The following is a 15,353-nucleotide window of genomic DNA, read 5'->3' as shown; positions in this document are numbered from 1 at the left end:
GGGGAGGGAGGAAGAACTAAACAGTTTTTAGCCAGAAGAGAAAAACCACCAGGCTTCTCTCCTAACAGAGCATTTATCAAAAGCACTCCCCTGTATTAACCAAATTGTTCTTTTCATAAAGTTGGGCCTGACAGCTGGCAAGTCTTTCCCTGGCACTGCAATGACACTGCAAATACCAAATCCGCTCCCTGCCTCCACTGGAGAAGGCCCACAGGGTAAACGGTTACACAGACACCTTTTCACCCTCATAAAACCCCACCCTGAGGTGCTGCAGGAACTGGGCTAATCCTAGCCCAACTTCAAAACAAAAAGATGCTATTTTCTCATGGCTTAAATAAACAAGCAAGCAAAATTAATTTAGGGCAGCACCAACTGAGTGACCGTGACTTAAGGATCGGGGAAAGGCTCCTTTATTTCACTCAGTAGAAACACAAAAAGGTCACTTAGGAGGTGCCTGGATCTATCCCTTTTGTCCACACCAGAGGGATGAGATGAGCATTCTCCACATCTCAGCCTCCTCTGCATAATTTATCCTCCGAATAGCGCTTTGCTAAAAGACAGCTTCTCCAGGGACCTGTGAGCAGAAAGGGGATTTCTTTCCTCCTGTAAGTCTCAGGTTTGTATTTGCTATTAACTGCGCTCTAGTTTTTGGCTGAGACTCTACAACCATGAGTGTGCATTTTCTGGCAGAATCCTGTTCTCAAGACCCTGGCCCATTAAATTCGGACAGCCAGCCCCAGCGGTTTGTCTGAGAAAAGATGAGGGCTTGGAGGAACTAGAACTTCTTGACTATTTGAGGACTGAAGTCTGATCACTCAAGACTGGGGCTCGATAGTATTCCTTTATATGGATTTAACATCAATTATTTAACCAATGACCTGATTTTTTTACATCTTCATTGGAGTATAATTGCTTTACAATGTTGTATTAGCTTCTGCTGTACAACAAACTGAATCAGCTATACATATACATATATCCCCATATCCCCTGCCTCCCACCAATGACCTAATTTAAGTGTTGAAATCTTTCACCTCAGAGTGAATTTAGTATTGAGTGGGTTATGGGAGATTGCCTACGTGTCAGAAAGACCTCATAGCCCGCTCACAGCAACGAAGACCCAATGCAGCCAAAAGTAAATAAATAAAAAATAAATTTATTTTTTAAAAAAAGCCCTTCATCTACTAGGAGACTGTGAGAACAAAGAACACCAAGACTCACGGCCAACCGAATCACTGAATAGCTATCTAGGGGCATAGTTTTAAGGGAATGTTCATCCAAAGCCAGACCTACTCCTGAGCCTTTCGGTTTCAAGAGCAGGATTGCTAACATGGCAGTTTAGAGCACTGGTTCTCAAATGGGAGTGAGTCTGCATCACAATCACCTGGAGGGTTTGTTAAATCACCAGTTGCTGAGCCCCGCCCCCAGAGTTTCTGAGTCAGCGGGTCTGAGGTGAGCGTGCTGACAATGCATTCCTCGTAAGCGCTCAGGAGATGCGGGTGCTGCTGGTGCTGGGATGGTGCTGAGAACCACTGGTTAGAGGAAAGGCTGAGCGTGAGAGAGCGTGTGCGAGAAAGTTCAATCACATCAGAATGAACGGTGTTAATAAATATCACAGCTGCATACTGCATACTGCAATTCCTGCCAAGTTCTGGCTCTCCTGAGGATCATCTGATGATCAACAGAGGAGGGGGAAAGGGCAACGCAGATCATTGTCCCTAGAATATCCTCTATTGGGTGGGGCTTAGTGGAAGGAAGGAATGAGGGCAACTCACCCTTGATCCCTTGAGCTCTGGCCCTAGACCTGCCTGGATGAACTTAGAGGAGATCCACGACCAAGGTGGTGCACTGAGCTGGCCGAGCAGTATGAAAGGCCTCCAGCAGGGCTTGGCCTGGCCACTGTTACCCAGACAACTGTCTCAGGAAGGAGTGGAGGGCTGACTGTGCCTTTTCCACTGCCCTTACTACATGTGTTCTGGGGATGACCGCATGGGGACAAGCCCCCAAATGGTCCTAAGCAGGGCTCTGTGGAGGGCCCTTCTCCCTGCAAACAAACGTCCACATCTGGCCAGAAAGCCACGTAATCACCACGCCCCATGCCAGCCAATGCCCTCTGAGAGCAGTCAGCTCTCGGCTTAGTGAAGTTCTTGCTTAGTTGAGTTCAGAAAGTTCTCATTTTTACACCCAGCCTGGTGGGTTTTGTTCGGTATCAAGCAAGAAGAACATGAGAAGTTGTGATGTGTTCAAGTAACTTACAGAGATGAAGGTGCTCTTTGAAAGAGGTCTTTCCTGGTCTTCAGTTTTGCATGAGGAACACGGAGGTGGCTTCACCAAATACCATTTTCCAGGGCCCCTAGTCATGAAGCTATACTCCCCTGAGTGGAGAAGGGGTGAGCGCATTGTGCTGTCAGCCTTAACCCAGGCAGATGACAAAAGCTTGTTCCAGAAGCTTGATTCTTGGGAGCTGTGTGGCATGTGAAGATTGGAAGAACCCACCCGTAGGAGAAGGCGGGCCTCCAGCGTGAATGAGCTCAAGGTCAGAGTGTCAAGTGGACACTGGACTCCCCCTTCGCAAGGACAGGCCTGACCAGCTTCCAGCCCTCGACACCTCTGGGAGCTAGGCCAGCTGTGATGCCCACTTCTGTGTTGGTGGAGAGGAGGCCTCCAGGCCGAGTCTGGGGCTCACCCACACGGATGTGGGGCGTTACCAAGAGCGACATCATGGAAACAGTCCTAGGCACTTGGAGCCAGGGCAGGGCTGGTGGGGGATTGAGGGGTCAACACGCCTCTTATGAGCTCCTAATATCAGACCCACAGAGGCAGGAGTTTGTGGGCAATGCAAACACTTTCCAACAAGCTACAGAAGCAAAATGGAACGAACCATCTTCCTGCGGAGGCTTCTCGCTGGTTGACAGAGACAGGCCCTGACAAAAAGGACTTAAATCTGGCACTGAGAAGAGGATGGAGAGTCTCCACAGCCATGTGCCAAGCAGGCAGCAGCCCTCCCAAAGATCTCCAGCGAACCACGGGGGCAAATGCAAAGGCTTTCCTTTGGAAAGGGCTCCCGCAGCAGAGACCTATCTGTCCTCTCCAAAGATCACCCATGAGAATGCCAATCGGACCTCTGCACTAGCAGAGCACTGATGATGAGGTGATTAACAGGCCAGCCTGCATGGTGAGAGTCCCTAAGCTCCACCTGGGTCTCCGGGGGCTCAGAGGGCTGGAGCAGGTGGTGGAGGGAGCCCACTGCTTCCTCCGGTTGCTCTACACCCATGGGAGGCCCAGCTCTCAGCCCTGCCCTGCCGTGTGTGGGGAGAAGAGGGGCGCAAGCTCAATCTGTGTTCGTGCTGACCACGGGCAGGCAGCCTGCCCCGCTCCCCACCATCACCACACCAGGGGTGAAAGGGAGCACACAAAGCAAACAGGAAATTGTCCAAAGCACAGCCACTAACGAGTCAGCCGCATCAGGACCAATCACCCGGCATGACATCCCCTCATCTGTCACACGGGTCCCTCAAAGGTGGACCCGTGTGACACTGTCAGGTGTGGCAGAGGCTCAGGAAGCGTCTCCCGTGACTTCACAGCACCCCTTCCTGGAAACGGCAGTGACACACATTCCCTGCAATCAGCAATCCCGCAGGAGGTCAGGAGTGGAAATGGAGAGAGCAGAGAGAAAAGAGAGAAGCTGTGAGTCAAGGAAGGGAGGATGGGAAGTTAAGGGGCAAGTCCAGCACTCACGACAAATACCCAGGCTGGGAAAGGAGAGATCCGTCCCGTCACTGAAACAGCCCCAACACACCGTGGCTTTTCTCTTGGTCTCTACACTCTGTGCCATGATCTTTCCTGGGTAGCTCTCTCTTGACCTTGCTTCAGCCAGGGTCAGCTGAAGACACTGAAGGGAAGCTAACATTTCTGAGCGACTACTCTGTACCAGGTGCTTTGCTGGCACTTTCAGAAGTCACCTCTTTTAACTCCTATGACCACCTCTGTTTTGGGCTGAGGAGACCGAGCTAGAGGGGTCTGAGACTTGGCCCTGGCTGCCAGCTGCTTAGTGGGAGGGCTAGGATTTGCACCAGGAGCTAACAAAGGCAGACAGTGATCGGGCTGCGAAAGCAACAGCGACTGTGGCTAAGACCCTGGCTCAGGCCTCCATTCACTAAGAGGAACAAAGAAGCCGCCATTTAAGCCTGTGCTCTGTGGGCAAAGATGGGTCTAATTCTGTGTATGTGAGCATTTTTGTGTTTTTTTTCAATTAAAAAAAGACAAAAGGGTAAAGACAGGGATAACAATTCATAGATTTAAAAAATACTGAATTTATACCAACATCTCTGTATCTCATAGTGTTGGCGATTAACCTCTATATTGTTCATACTAAATGATGAGTCACAGTTTGTTATACAGCAGAAACTAACACAACATTGTAAAGCAATTATACTCCAATAAAGATGTTAAAAAAATAAAATAAAAAAATTGAGTAATATTTTAAAAAAAAAATCTAAAAGAGAATGAATATATGTATATGTAAAACTGAATCACTTTGCTGTACACCTGAAACTAACACAACATTGTAAATCAACTGTACTCCAATTTTAAAAAAGAATTATGTACCGCAAAATAAATAAATAAATAAATAAATAAATAAATAAATAAGAAACAAATCCTTCATTCAAGGGTAATTCATTCAAATATCATTGCCAACTATTACTACTTACAATAAATATTTACCTTTTTGCTTACTAATCATGTATTAAAATTTGTAATACATTTATGCTTTTATAAGTGGTAAAAAAATAAAAATAAATGACGAGTCACTATACTTTATGAATAAAAAATGTTCATCACCTGATACAAGGCTATGATTACACCCTTAAAATACACTTGTTAAGAAAATCTGTACCCCAAATATGCTTTCTAAATATATTTTCAGAGTTTAGTAATAAAGGACTCTGTCGGGATAATTACATTCCATTTCTTTTTTAAAAGATAACTGGAGAGAAAGGATGATTAAATCAAGAATATGCATTAAAATATAAACAGACTAGCATGTCTGTATCGGAAGGTAGACTATTTGATTTTCCAGCAGTGAATACAAGGTCATGTTATCCTCCACCCTCACAGCCCGTCCTCCAGCCTCGTGTCTGTCCCAGAAGCACAGACTCCCCAGCTAAGTTGAATGGATCTGTCTCTTTGTTCCTGTTCTAGCGTGAACTGCGGAGCCGGCTGGGGCCCAGCCCTCACCTCCTCCTCCCGGAGCTTCTGCTTCCTCTTCTCCTCCACGGCGGCCCTCTTCTGCGCCTCTCGCTGCCGCTGCTCTTCCAGCTTCCGCCACCTCTCCTCAATTTGCTTTTCGTACTGGAGCTTGGCTCTCTTCTGTTTCTCCAGGATCTGCTGCTCCCGGGCAGCTGGGGGAAGGAAGGCAGCAGAGAGGTGTCATTACCAGAGCACCCCACACCATTTGGATTAATACCAAAAACGCAGAAGTAAGAGTGACCCCCAAAAAAGAGCCCGGTGGGATCGTAGGCTGAAGTGACTGAGATGAAGCGTTCTGGCGCCTCCGCCACTAGCTGGGTGACCCTGGACATGTTAACCACGTCATCTCTCTGCCTCAGTTTCCTCCTCTGTGAAGTGGAGATGTCGCGCGTGCAACATCACAGTGTTGTGGAGACCGAATGAGACAATGCGCGGAAAGTGGCCACTCACTGCCCCTGCACGTGGGAGCTCTGCCTGTCATTGCCGTCAAGTCAGACTCATCCCAATGGCTAGGCCACACGCAGGATTGAGAAATGAGAGCTATCAGGGTATCTTCACTCGGGACACGTTAGCTGTACACACACCACACACCAGACGCTGAGCTGGGTGAGGGTAAACAGAAGACAATGAACAGGATCGGCCGGCCTCCTTCCTGAGACATTTACTAAGGGCCTTAACTCCACCTGGCCAGGCAGGCAAGGGTTCCCTGGAGGATGCAATGTCTGGGCCGACCAGCAGGAGGCACTCAAGGAGTAGGATTCGAAAGCTCCTCGTCTGTCTCAGTGCCCTGGGGAAGCCACTCCACCTTCCTCGTGGCACCTTGTGGGTAACAGGTTGGACGAATCTGTCCATAGCCTGCAAGAGGTATGACAGCTTTTCTCAATGGGTTCCCTGTCCTAACACAGAAATGGCCTTCGGTGCCGACTTCCTCCATTTCCCCGAGCATGGCCCTTCTAGCTGCCCTGGGGAGAGGCCGCCTGAGCGGGCGGGGGCGGTGACTGTCTCGTTCTCCAGCATCCTACCCACAGCTCTAGCGCAGTGCCAGTAACAGAGGTTCAACGCATGCTCAGGGAGTAAATCAACCGTCCTGAGAATTATATAACAACTCTGAACGGGCCAGTGGCAGTGCGGGTTTGCTCCCAGTTTTCCACGTTCACCTAGCAACTGCCCCAGTTCTCTTCCCATTCAGTCACAAATTTCTAAGGGTCTTGAGAAAAGACATCATCACATCTCCACTCCCTTAGACCTAAACAGCCAAAGTGCACAACTTACCAAGACATTTTTCTCTTTCTTCTCGTCTTTCTTTAGCTAGTCGTTGTCTCTCATCAGATTTTAAAAATCCATCCATGCCTACAAGAGAGAAAACACGATGAAAGACTTCACTCTCCCCGTCCGCTGAGTGCCACGGACCCCCTTGGCCTGCACCCTGGGTCTGGGCGCACGCACACATCATCCAACAGCAGTGCTCCGTACCACACACACGGCCCGATCCTGAGAGCCGAGGGGCAGTAGCCGCGGCTGCCACGCTCCCCCACCAAGCTGGGCTGGTAGTGGCCCAATGCCAGCCCCAGAGAACCAACCCTCTCCCTAGTCCTCCGTCCCCAGGCCTGGCCTCACAGGGGTCAGAAGGTGCAATAAGTGACAGGTCTGGCAACGTGCAGAGAGCCCGCTGGGCCTCCCCCCGTCCGGCTCCCAGGGGAAGGCAGAAGCACAAAAGTGGACACGATTATTACACAGACAGTGAACATCTGACTTTCTGGAAGGAGCCAACTGCTGAGGGACGTGTATGAGCTCCTCGGGTGAACACTGAGAAAATACAACACTCAAGTTTGATTTCGTTTCCGCTAAGTTTGCTCCCATATCAATCTTAGCATTTTAGAATCACAAAGAAGGAATATAACGTACTCCTGTTTACAGTAAGTCCCCTACATACGAACGAGTTCTGTTCCGAGAGCACGTTCGTAAGTCCAATTTGTTCATAAATCCAACAAAGTTAGCCTAGGTACCCAACTAACACAATCGGCTATATAGTACCATACTGTAACAGGTTTATAATACTTTTCACACAAATAATACATAAAAAACAAACACAAGAAGTAAAGAAAACATTTTTAATCTTACAGCACAGTGCCTTGAAAAGTACAGCAGTACAGTACAACAGCTGGCATACAGGGGCTGGCATCGAGTGAAGACGCAGGAAGAGTTACTGACTGGAGGAGGGAGAGGAGGTGGGAGGTGGTAGAGCTGAAGGATCACCAGTAATAGGAGACGGAGGGCCAGCTGCAATTTCACTCACGCCTGACGTTGATGGAACGCACGTTCACAACTTTGAAAGTTCGTAACTTGAAGGTTCGTATGTAGGGGACTTACTGTACTTGTTACTTAAATATCCACAACAAATAAAATGGAACAAATGGCAATTCCCCGCAAGTCCGGGAAACATCCCAGGAGCTCCGCATCTCTACCCATCTTCTACAGGACCCTAAAGTGCTTTCTGAATCAAAGATTAAATGACCTTCATGGCAGTTTTAGGATTAAAAATAATTTATTGCACTTGGTCACAACTGGTCATTCATGAGTATTACTTATATAATGGTCAAGGACCGCATTCTGGAGAAATCGGCTTTAGTGTTACTACAACCGGATTCGCCTTCCCAGCGCCTGGGCCCTCCTCCGTGGTAGCGTCACAGCTGACTTCATACTGTGCCTCGCTGCCACAGTGAGCTGTGCCCTTGTTCGGGATGTTCCTGCCACTGCCCAGGAGAGGGACCTGGAGGCTTGGACCGCAGTGCAGGCAGCAGGGATGCACATGAGGATGCACATGATAAACAATGGCTTGTCACGATTCCCCACGAGCGTCGAATTTTGCAGCCTGGATTATGCAGCAGGTATATTACAGCTCAAGAGAGAAGTCCTGGAAAATAAACCTGACTACAAGTGCCACTCCCCATGTTTGTTTTTAGTCAACTCTTTTTTGTTTAAACTGAAGTATAGTTAATTTACAATGTTGTGTTAGTTTCAGGTGTACAGCAAAGTGATTCAGTTATATATATATATATATATTTTTTCTGTTCCATATTCTTTTCCATTATAGTTATTACAAGATACTGAATACAGTTCCCTGTGCTATACAGTAGGTCCTTGTTGTTTATCTATTTTATGTATAGTAGTGTGTATCCGTTAATCCCAAACTCCTAATTTATCCCTCCCCCCATCACTTTTGATTATCCTAAGTTTGTTTTCTATGTCTGTGAGTCTATTTCTGTTTTGTAAGTAAGTTCATTTGGGTTTTGTCAACTCTTAATCATTACAATGCTACCGACGACATGAACAGCATCAAGAATTTAAAGGCCCAATTTCTCAACTCATCAATGCTGGCCTCCCCAGTCTGACCCCTTTTCCCCACATCCCTTGCACCTTTTTATTTTTTTAAGATAGTAAGGAAGACTTTATTCAAGGGGGCTACTACAATGAGGTTTTTTTTTTATACATCTTTACTGGAGTATAATTGCTTTACAATGGTGTGTTAGTTTCTGCTTTATAACAACGTGAATCAGTCATACATATACATATGTTCCCATATCTGTTCCCTCTTGCGTCTCCCTCCCTCCCACCATCCCTATCCCACCCCTCCAGGCAGTCACAAAGCACAGAGCTGATCTCCCTGCCTCGCACCTTTTTAAACCCCACTCACCTTCAAGACCCCACAGTTTCTGGCTGGCGGAACCCTAAGTTCATTCTGCTTGGCTGCAGAGCGCTCTCAGTCTCCCTGCCGGGAGGGAAGGGCTCCCGAACCAAGGGCGGGTGTGCATCTCTGGGTCGCCCGCTCGGGCCACACCCCACCCCCACAGGCCTCAAGGTGCACACACAAAGCCCAAAGGCAGCCACGTGGGCAGCGGAAGGGGAGCAGGGAGACAAAACCAGGTTTCTCTTCAATGATCCTCTAAACATTTTCAAGCTCTAGTCTCTACCTTAAGCGTTTGATTAATAAGGATTTGTTCTGTGTGAAAAGCTACAAAGAGAAGCCTAGGCCACCTGGACAGATGCTGACATCAGCACCCGCATCAACTCCTCGGCTCAAGCATGACCTGTCACCCTCTAGATCTAAGATACTGCCTGAGAACCACCGAAAGTGTTGTTCAAACAGAAGAAAGAAAGAAAAACCGAGGGAAAAGGGCCAAGCACATTTGAAACTGGCCATGCTGCCTTGAGGCTTTACTAACAGAAGGCTGTTTGTTCCAGGGACATGCATGATTTTAGGCTGCCCCCTTGTGGGCACTTGTAAGAGTCATACCTTCAAATCATTTCCTTTCCAGAAAATCTTCATTATCAGGCTCCTTAGTCATCACCTGCTTCGTCATAACGGGAGGCTACAATCTACGAACCAAGTCCATTGCTTGAATTTACTCGGCGCCATCACCCCATGATGACGGAGATACTATTATGATCCTCATCTTATAGGTACAGAAAGGGAGGCACAGAGGTTAACTTGTTCAAGGCCACACCATCAGAAAGTGGAGACGCCAGATTCCAACCTAAGAACCTGACTCCAGGACCCACACACACTCTTAATTACTGCTTTCCCATGCGGCTCTCTGGCAAAGGAGGAAACTAACAGCTCTACCTTAGCACCCATGAATGAAACCTTCATGGCTTTCTGAGACCCGGCATTGTACGCAAGGAACAAGTCCCATCCTTGTCCCAGGAATGTGCATGCAAATTTGGAGAGAAGTGCAAGTCCAACTCATTAGAGAAGTACCAAGTAGGCACTACCGTGAGCCAGGCACTGGCCAGCTGGGCACAGATGTGCTAATCATTTGCTTCCCCTTCAAACTGATGGTTTGGAAATGTTTGGGCGCTGGGTAGGGAAAGGGGGTAGCCAGATGGCCCTGCGGGCAACAGGGCCAAGCCATTCTTTCTTAGCCCCACTGAGTGGGGTGGAGTGACCCAAACAGCCCAAGGTGGGTAACCTGGAGTCTGTGCTGTCACATGGCAGCCACAAGCCATGTGTGTCTGTTTAAATTTAAGATAATCAAAATTAAATGCAATGAACGGTTCAGTTCCTCCATCACACTGGGCCCATTTCAAGCACTCACTAGCCACAGGAGGCTGGTGGCTACCGTACTGAACAGTACTGGACCAGGAGCCTCCAGGCTCACTCTTGTGGTTCTCACCCTTCACACGTAACTGCTCTGGGACACAGATGAATAAGGAAACTCTCAGAGTCCAAACACGGTTGAGTTTTGCTGGGTGAGTAAGGCTGGGGTAAGGCCTCCTTCCCCCACACAGCATCTGCCTCTCCTGATTAAAAGGGAACTATCAAGCAATCATTTCCAGAACATCCATTTGAAGAGAAGCCAAATAATTAACTTACATCTCCAACTTCCACCTTGTGATCCCTGATGACCCTCCAGGGACCCCTGCCAAGAGGCCCTGGGCTTATCCCGAAGGAAGAAAGGGTAGAGCACAAACCAGACATTCCCTATGTGTTAGAGGGCGTGGACCTGACCTGTTATTACCACTACAACAACACAGCCAGAGAAATCAAGGTAGACTATGATTAACAGACCCAGGGCAACTGACCTTAATACACAAATGCTAACAGTACCAGGAGACCTCCTCTAAAGACATGGTAGAGTCAAGAGTTAATGCTGAATTCGATTCACAAGGCAGTCTTCTTTCTGTGTGGCCCGAAATCCTAGCGTTGTACCCAGTCGTCCTTTGTCCCTTGTACCTTGTATTACACGTGCACACGTATTGTCTCTCTGTTATTAAACCAGAGATCCATTTTATCCTTGAACCCCATGAGAACAGATGGAGAAGAGATCAGTGCTTGCCAGGGGTTAGGGAAGAGGGGCAGAAGGGAAGTGGTGGCTACAAAAGGGCATCACGAAGGGGCCTTGCAGTGACGACTGTGCCGGCGTCTGCAACCCTAGCTGTGAGACTGCACTACAGTGCTGCACGTTAGTCCCGCTGGGGGAAACCGGGTAAAGGGTACACGGGGTCTCTCTGCAATGACCTCAAAGTAGAAAGTTTAATGTTTAAAACTCTGGCCCAAGTGTAAAGCCCTGGGAGGGACCCAAAGACAAAGGGGGAACAGGGGACATGTTCCCAGAGGTGTCCTACCTACCAGAAGCACAAGGGGAACCCATGTCAGAGCCACCCCTGGCCCAGTCTTGATGTAGTAATGCTTCCCAGGGCAACAGCGCTCAGGTAGTGTGCACCCCGGAGGCCTTTTCCTGGGCAATTCACCCCTACAGGAAATGAGAATCAAACAGGATACTGAGCAGCCAAACAACTATTTTATGCGAACAGAACAGCATAAAATTTCATACTTCACTGAACTGCTCTGGCTTGGAGTAACTTCCCGTTATCCTTGGGCTGTGGCAACACATTTTTTAAAAACTAATTTAAAAATGAATTTTATTAGCCTGGGGTACTCTCCCACTAGAATATTAATGAGCTGATATTAGTCAATTATTCATGGTATGTAATAACCATTATCGAAATACAAGGTTTTTAGGGGAAGCCAGCTGTGTTCAACTTTTAAAAATTGATTGCATTAAATGAATTTTAAAGTAACGTCCCCAATCACAACTCACATCCATGCAACTGCAACGTCCAGACAAAAGAAAGGGAACCGGGAATGAAGAGCTCATCAAATTGGAAGTCCACAATACTATACATAGAGAATCCTAAAGATGACACAATACTATACATAGAGAATCCTAAAGATGACACAATACTATACATAGAGAATCCTAAAGATGTCACCTTGAGAGCCGCTGTTCTAGACTATGCTGATTCTGCAGGGCAAGGCCCTGCCTGTGGCTCCTCTCTGGATATCCAGAGCTCTGCTAAGTGTGGACTCAAAGAGTGGGCCCCAAAACATGTCTGCAGAAGGAAAGATCGGCCACCTGCCTGCACCCCCCACACACACACAGCGTTTGCCATGGTTGTTACTACTCCACATGCTACTATCTGAGCCTGTTCATCTTCTCCTTGCCCTCGAATCCTCAGCACCTTGCACAGGGTATTCAAATGTTTGCTGAATGAATGGCCATGAATATTACGTCCCATTGATGGAAACCTCCCCATTTGTAGAGCATTTAACCATGTATCGGAAGTGTCCTTAAAAACAAGGACTTCCCTGGTGGCGCAGTGGATAAGAACCCACCTGCCAATGCAGGGGACACGGGTTCGACTCCTGGTCCAAGAAGATCCCACATGCGGCAGAGTAACTTAAGCCTGTGAGCCACAACTACTGAGCCTGTGCTCTAGAGCCCGTGAGCCACAACTACTGAGCCCACGAGCCACAACTACTGAGCCCACGCGCCTAGAGCCCATGCTCTGCAACAAGAGAAGCCACCGCAATGAGAAGCCCGCACAACGCAACGAAGAGTAGCCCCTGCTCGCCGCAACTAGAGAAAGCCTGCACGCAGGATTGAAGACCCAATGCAGCCAAAAAATAAATAAATAATAAATAAAGTTATTTTAAAAAAAACAAGGAATATTTTAAAACATCTTTGCAGACATTATCTTGCTGAATCTGTGCAGGAAATTCAAAGGTAAAGAAAGGCAGGCAGCTCCCCACACGCCCCGCCCCCACTGAAGCTGAAGTGAATCTTTCCTTTAAATTCCATCACTGCTCTGGGGTCCTTCCCTCTCTAGTTCATGGTCCTCAAGCACAGGAAGCTCCACCCTTATAGGCCCTCTCTCATGGCCTCCCTTTCCAGTCCAATTAGGATATTAGCCTCTCGACAGCAGGGCCCATGAATGTCCCATTTCTTCTTGTAGCCCTCAAAGAGCCTAGCACATCTTGTCATTTACAGACAGTTCTGGGTGTACTCTGACGCTTTTGCAAAAATGTTCGTATGAAAGGGTTTCATCTTCAAGGAATTCACGGAAAAGACTCTGACAAGTACAGGTTTCTGGTAACTGACTATACTGCTGAACTGAATGAATAAGCGTTTTCAGAACTCTAATGGAAAACTGACGAATTCATGAAAGTGCTAACAAAAGATCAAGATGAAAAAAAATAATTACATGGGACTGAGTGAACTGATGGGGATGATTATAATTTTTGTGACTTTCTGTTTGAATAAAAAAAAAATCCCACAAGGACTCAGAGGCAAAAAATATACAAATCAATTTTCACTGCAGAGTAAAGGAGCTGTTACAGTGGAGGATTACTGGACTGAATGTCAATATTATGACATCATGTTTCGTGTTTGGTAATTGCAATCATTGTTGCTTTTGTTGTGGTCATCCATTTACAATGCTTGGTGTCAGTTTATCGCTTGTAAAAATAAAATACAGTGTGTGTGTGTGTGTGTGTGTGTGTGTGTGCGTGAAAAAAAAAGAGCCTAGCACAGTGTTCTGTACACATTAAGTACTCAATAAACGTGGAGGTCACGAGCACCTACTGTGTGCCAGGCCTGAGTGTTAAGACACATATTTGCTTATTTCCCGCAATCCTATGACAGCATCAGGTCAAGGACAATCACTCCCACAGCCTCTGTATCACCTGACCCACTATTTAAACTTCAGAAGCCTCGGTTTCCTACACTTCCAAGGGACACAGGACTCTAGCTTGGGGGAATCACCCTCTCGGAACACATCACCAGGCTGTGAGAATGCCAAGTCCCACAGCGGGTCCTGGGGAACGGCTCCCATCAATCAGGTGCAGCGGAGTTCCAAGCCAACATCAGCATCAAGGGCCAGCCTCGGAGTGCGCACTGTGGCCCTCCAGCTGCCCTCTCAGGAGAGATCTCAGGCGAGGACCACCCAGCCAAGCCCAGGCAGCACACAGATCCCTGAGAGAGAAGGCGGCATTCAAGACCGCTGAGTGTTGGTGTGGTTAGTTACACAGCGATGGAGCCGAAAACCAGTCCACTGATGAACCACAAGCCAACAAGCAGCACTTTCTGATCTCTCAGCACGTGGGACCCAGATGACGCCCCAGACTAGTTGGCTCAGTCTCTCCTGCTCGCGACCCTGGCCCTCAGCCAGCCACCCGAGCCTCAGCCAGAAGTGTCCCAGTGATGGCCTGTGTGCTTCCCTCGGTCCCCACACCCCAGAGTGGCTTCCGCCACTGCCCCAACAGCAGCGGGCGACAAGGAGTGACCCCAGCACCTGGACGGTAACCAGGCCAGATCTGCAGAGGCTGCCCACCAAGGCCAGGAAACATGATCCAGAGGACAAAGGGGGTAGGGCCCCGAGGCGCTCGCTCTGACTGAGACAGGAGGGCGACAACAGAGGAACTGTCTGCACTTCTCTCTACCAGTGACATACTCCGAGCCACGGGGAGCCACGCGCCCTCTCTGGACACGGCCCGTGGGTCCGAGCACCCAACTGTGTTTGGCTGCACAGCCACGGTCAGCTTGACGATGCGGCACCTTTCATTTCCCCCAGTTTCTCCCACGGCTCACCCCCTTCCCTCACCCCAGCTCGGTGGAGGCGTTCCCCTCAGGAAAGCGTCGGTACATGTAGAAATGGAGGGAAACTGAACACGAACGTTCACGCCAGCATTATTCACAGTAATGACCGCAGTGTTCCGGTATTAAACAGTGGCGACAGTTACACCACATGTACTAAGACCCAACCCACTGAAGTTCACACTTCAAAATGGTGAATGTTATGCTATGTTATGTGAATTATACTGCAATAAGAAATTTTCAAAGAGAAAAAGACAAAACCGCCTCAGCGTTCAGCAACAGGGTTTAAAATCCATAGCCTAGTTAATCTCATCTGTGGCCTTCTTCCAAGTCTCCCAGGTTACTAGTTTTACTTTTTCCTCTCAAATATTCAGATGATATGTCTGATTCCAAGAAAGCAGCTTTTTTCAAATAAAGTTATTTATTTATTTATTTTTTTGGCTGCGTTGGGTCTTCGTTGCCGCACGCGGGCTTTCTCTAGTTGCGGCGAGCGGGGCCTACTCTTTGTCATGGTGCGTGGGCTTCTCATTGCGGTGGCTTCTCTCGTTGTGGAGCACGGGCTCCGGGCACACGGGCTTCAGTAGTTGTGGCAAGTGGGCTCAGTAGTTGTGGCGCACGGGCTCAGTTGCTCCGTGGCATGTGGGATCTTCCGGGACCAGGGCTCGAACC

The 15,353-nt window shown here is 48.3% G+C and overlaps 1 protein-coding gene across 1 annotated transcript in view; it reads right to left on the bottom strand.

Annotated features, from left to right (window-relative positions):
- The window catches only part of MAP7D2 (MAP7 domain containing 2), a 99,106-nt gene that overhangs the window by 42,754 nt on the left and 40,999 nt on the right, over window positions 1-15,353 (bottom strand). Inside the window, exons 2-3 of the mRNA XM_024739464.1 lie at window positions 6,520-6,597; window positions 5,236-5,399 (exon numbers count right to left, since the gene is read on the bottom strand). Coding sequence (XP_024595232.1) covers window positions 5,236-5,399; window positions 6,520-6,597 — 242 coding nt within the window. The remainder of the gene's footprint in view (window positions 1-5,235; window positions 5,400-6,519; window positions 6,598-15,353) is intronic.

The sequence above is a fragment of the Neophocaena asiaeorientalis genome, unplaced genomic scaffold (genome assembly GCF_003031525.2).
Source record: "Neophocaena asiaeorientalis asiaeorientalis breed wild unplaced genomic scaffold, Neophocaena_asiaeorientalis_V1.1 scaffold194, whole genome shotgun sequence".
NCBI classification, from domain to species: domain Eukaryota; kingdom Metazoa; phylum Chordata; class Mammalia; order Artiodactyla; family Phocoenidae; genus Neophocaena; species Neophocaena asiaeorientalis.
The sequence above is the reverse complement of the archived record's forward strand: the minus strand, read 5'-3'. Positions and strand labels throughout refer to the sequence as shown.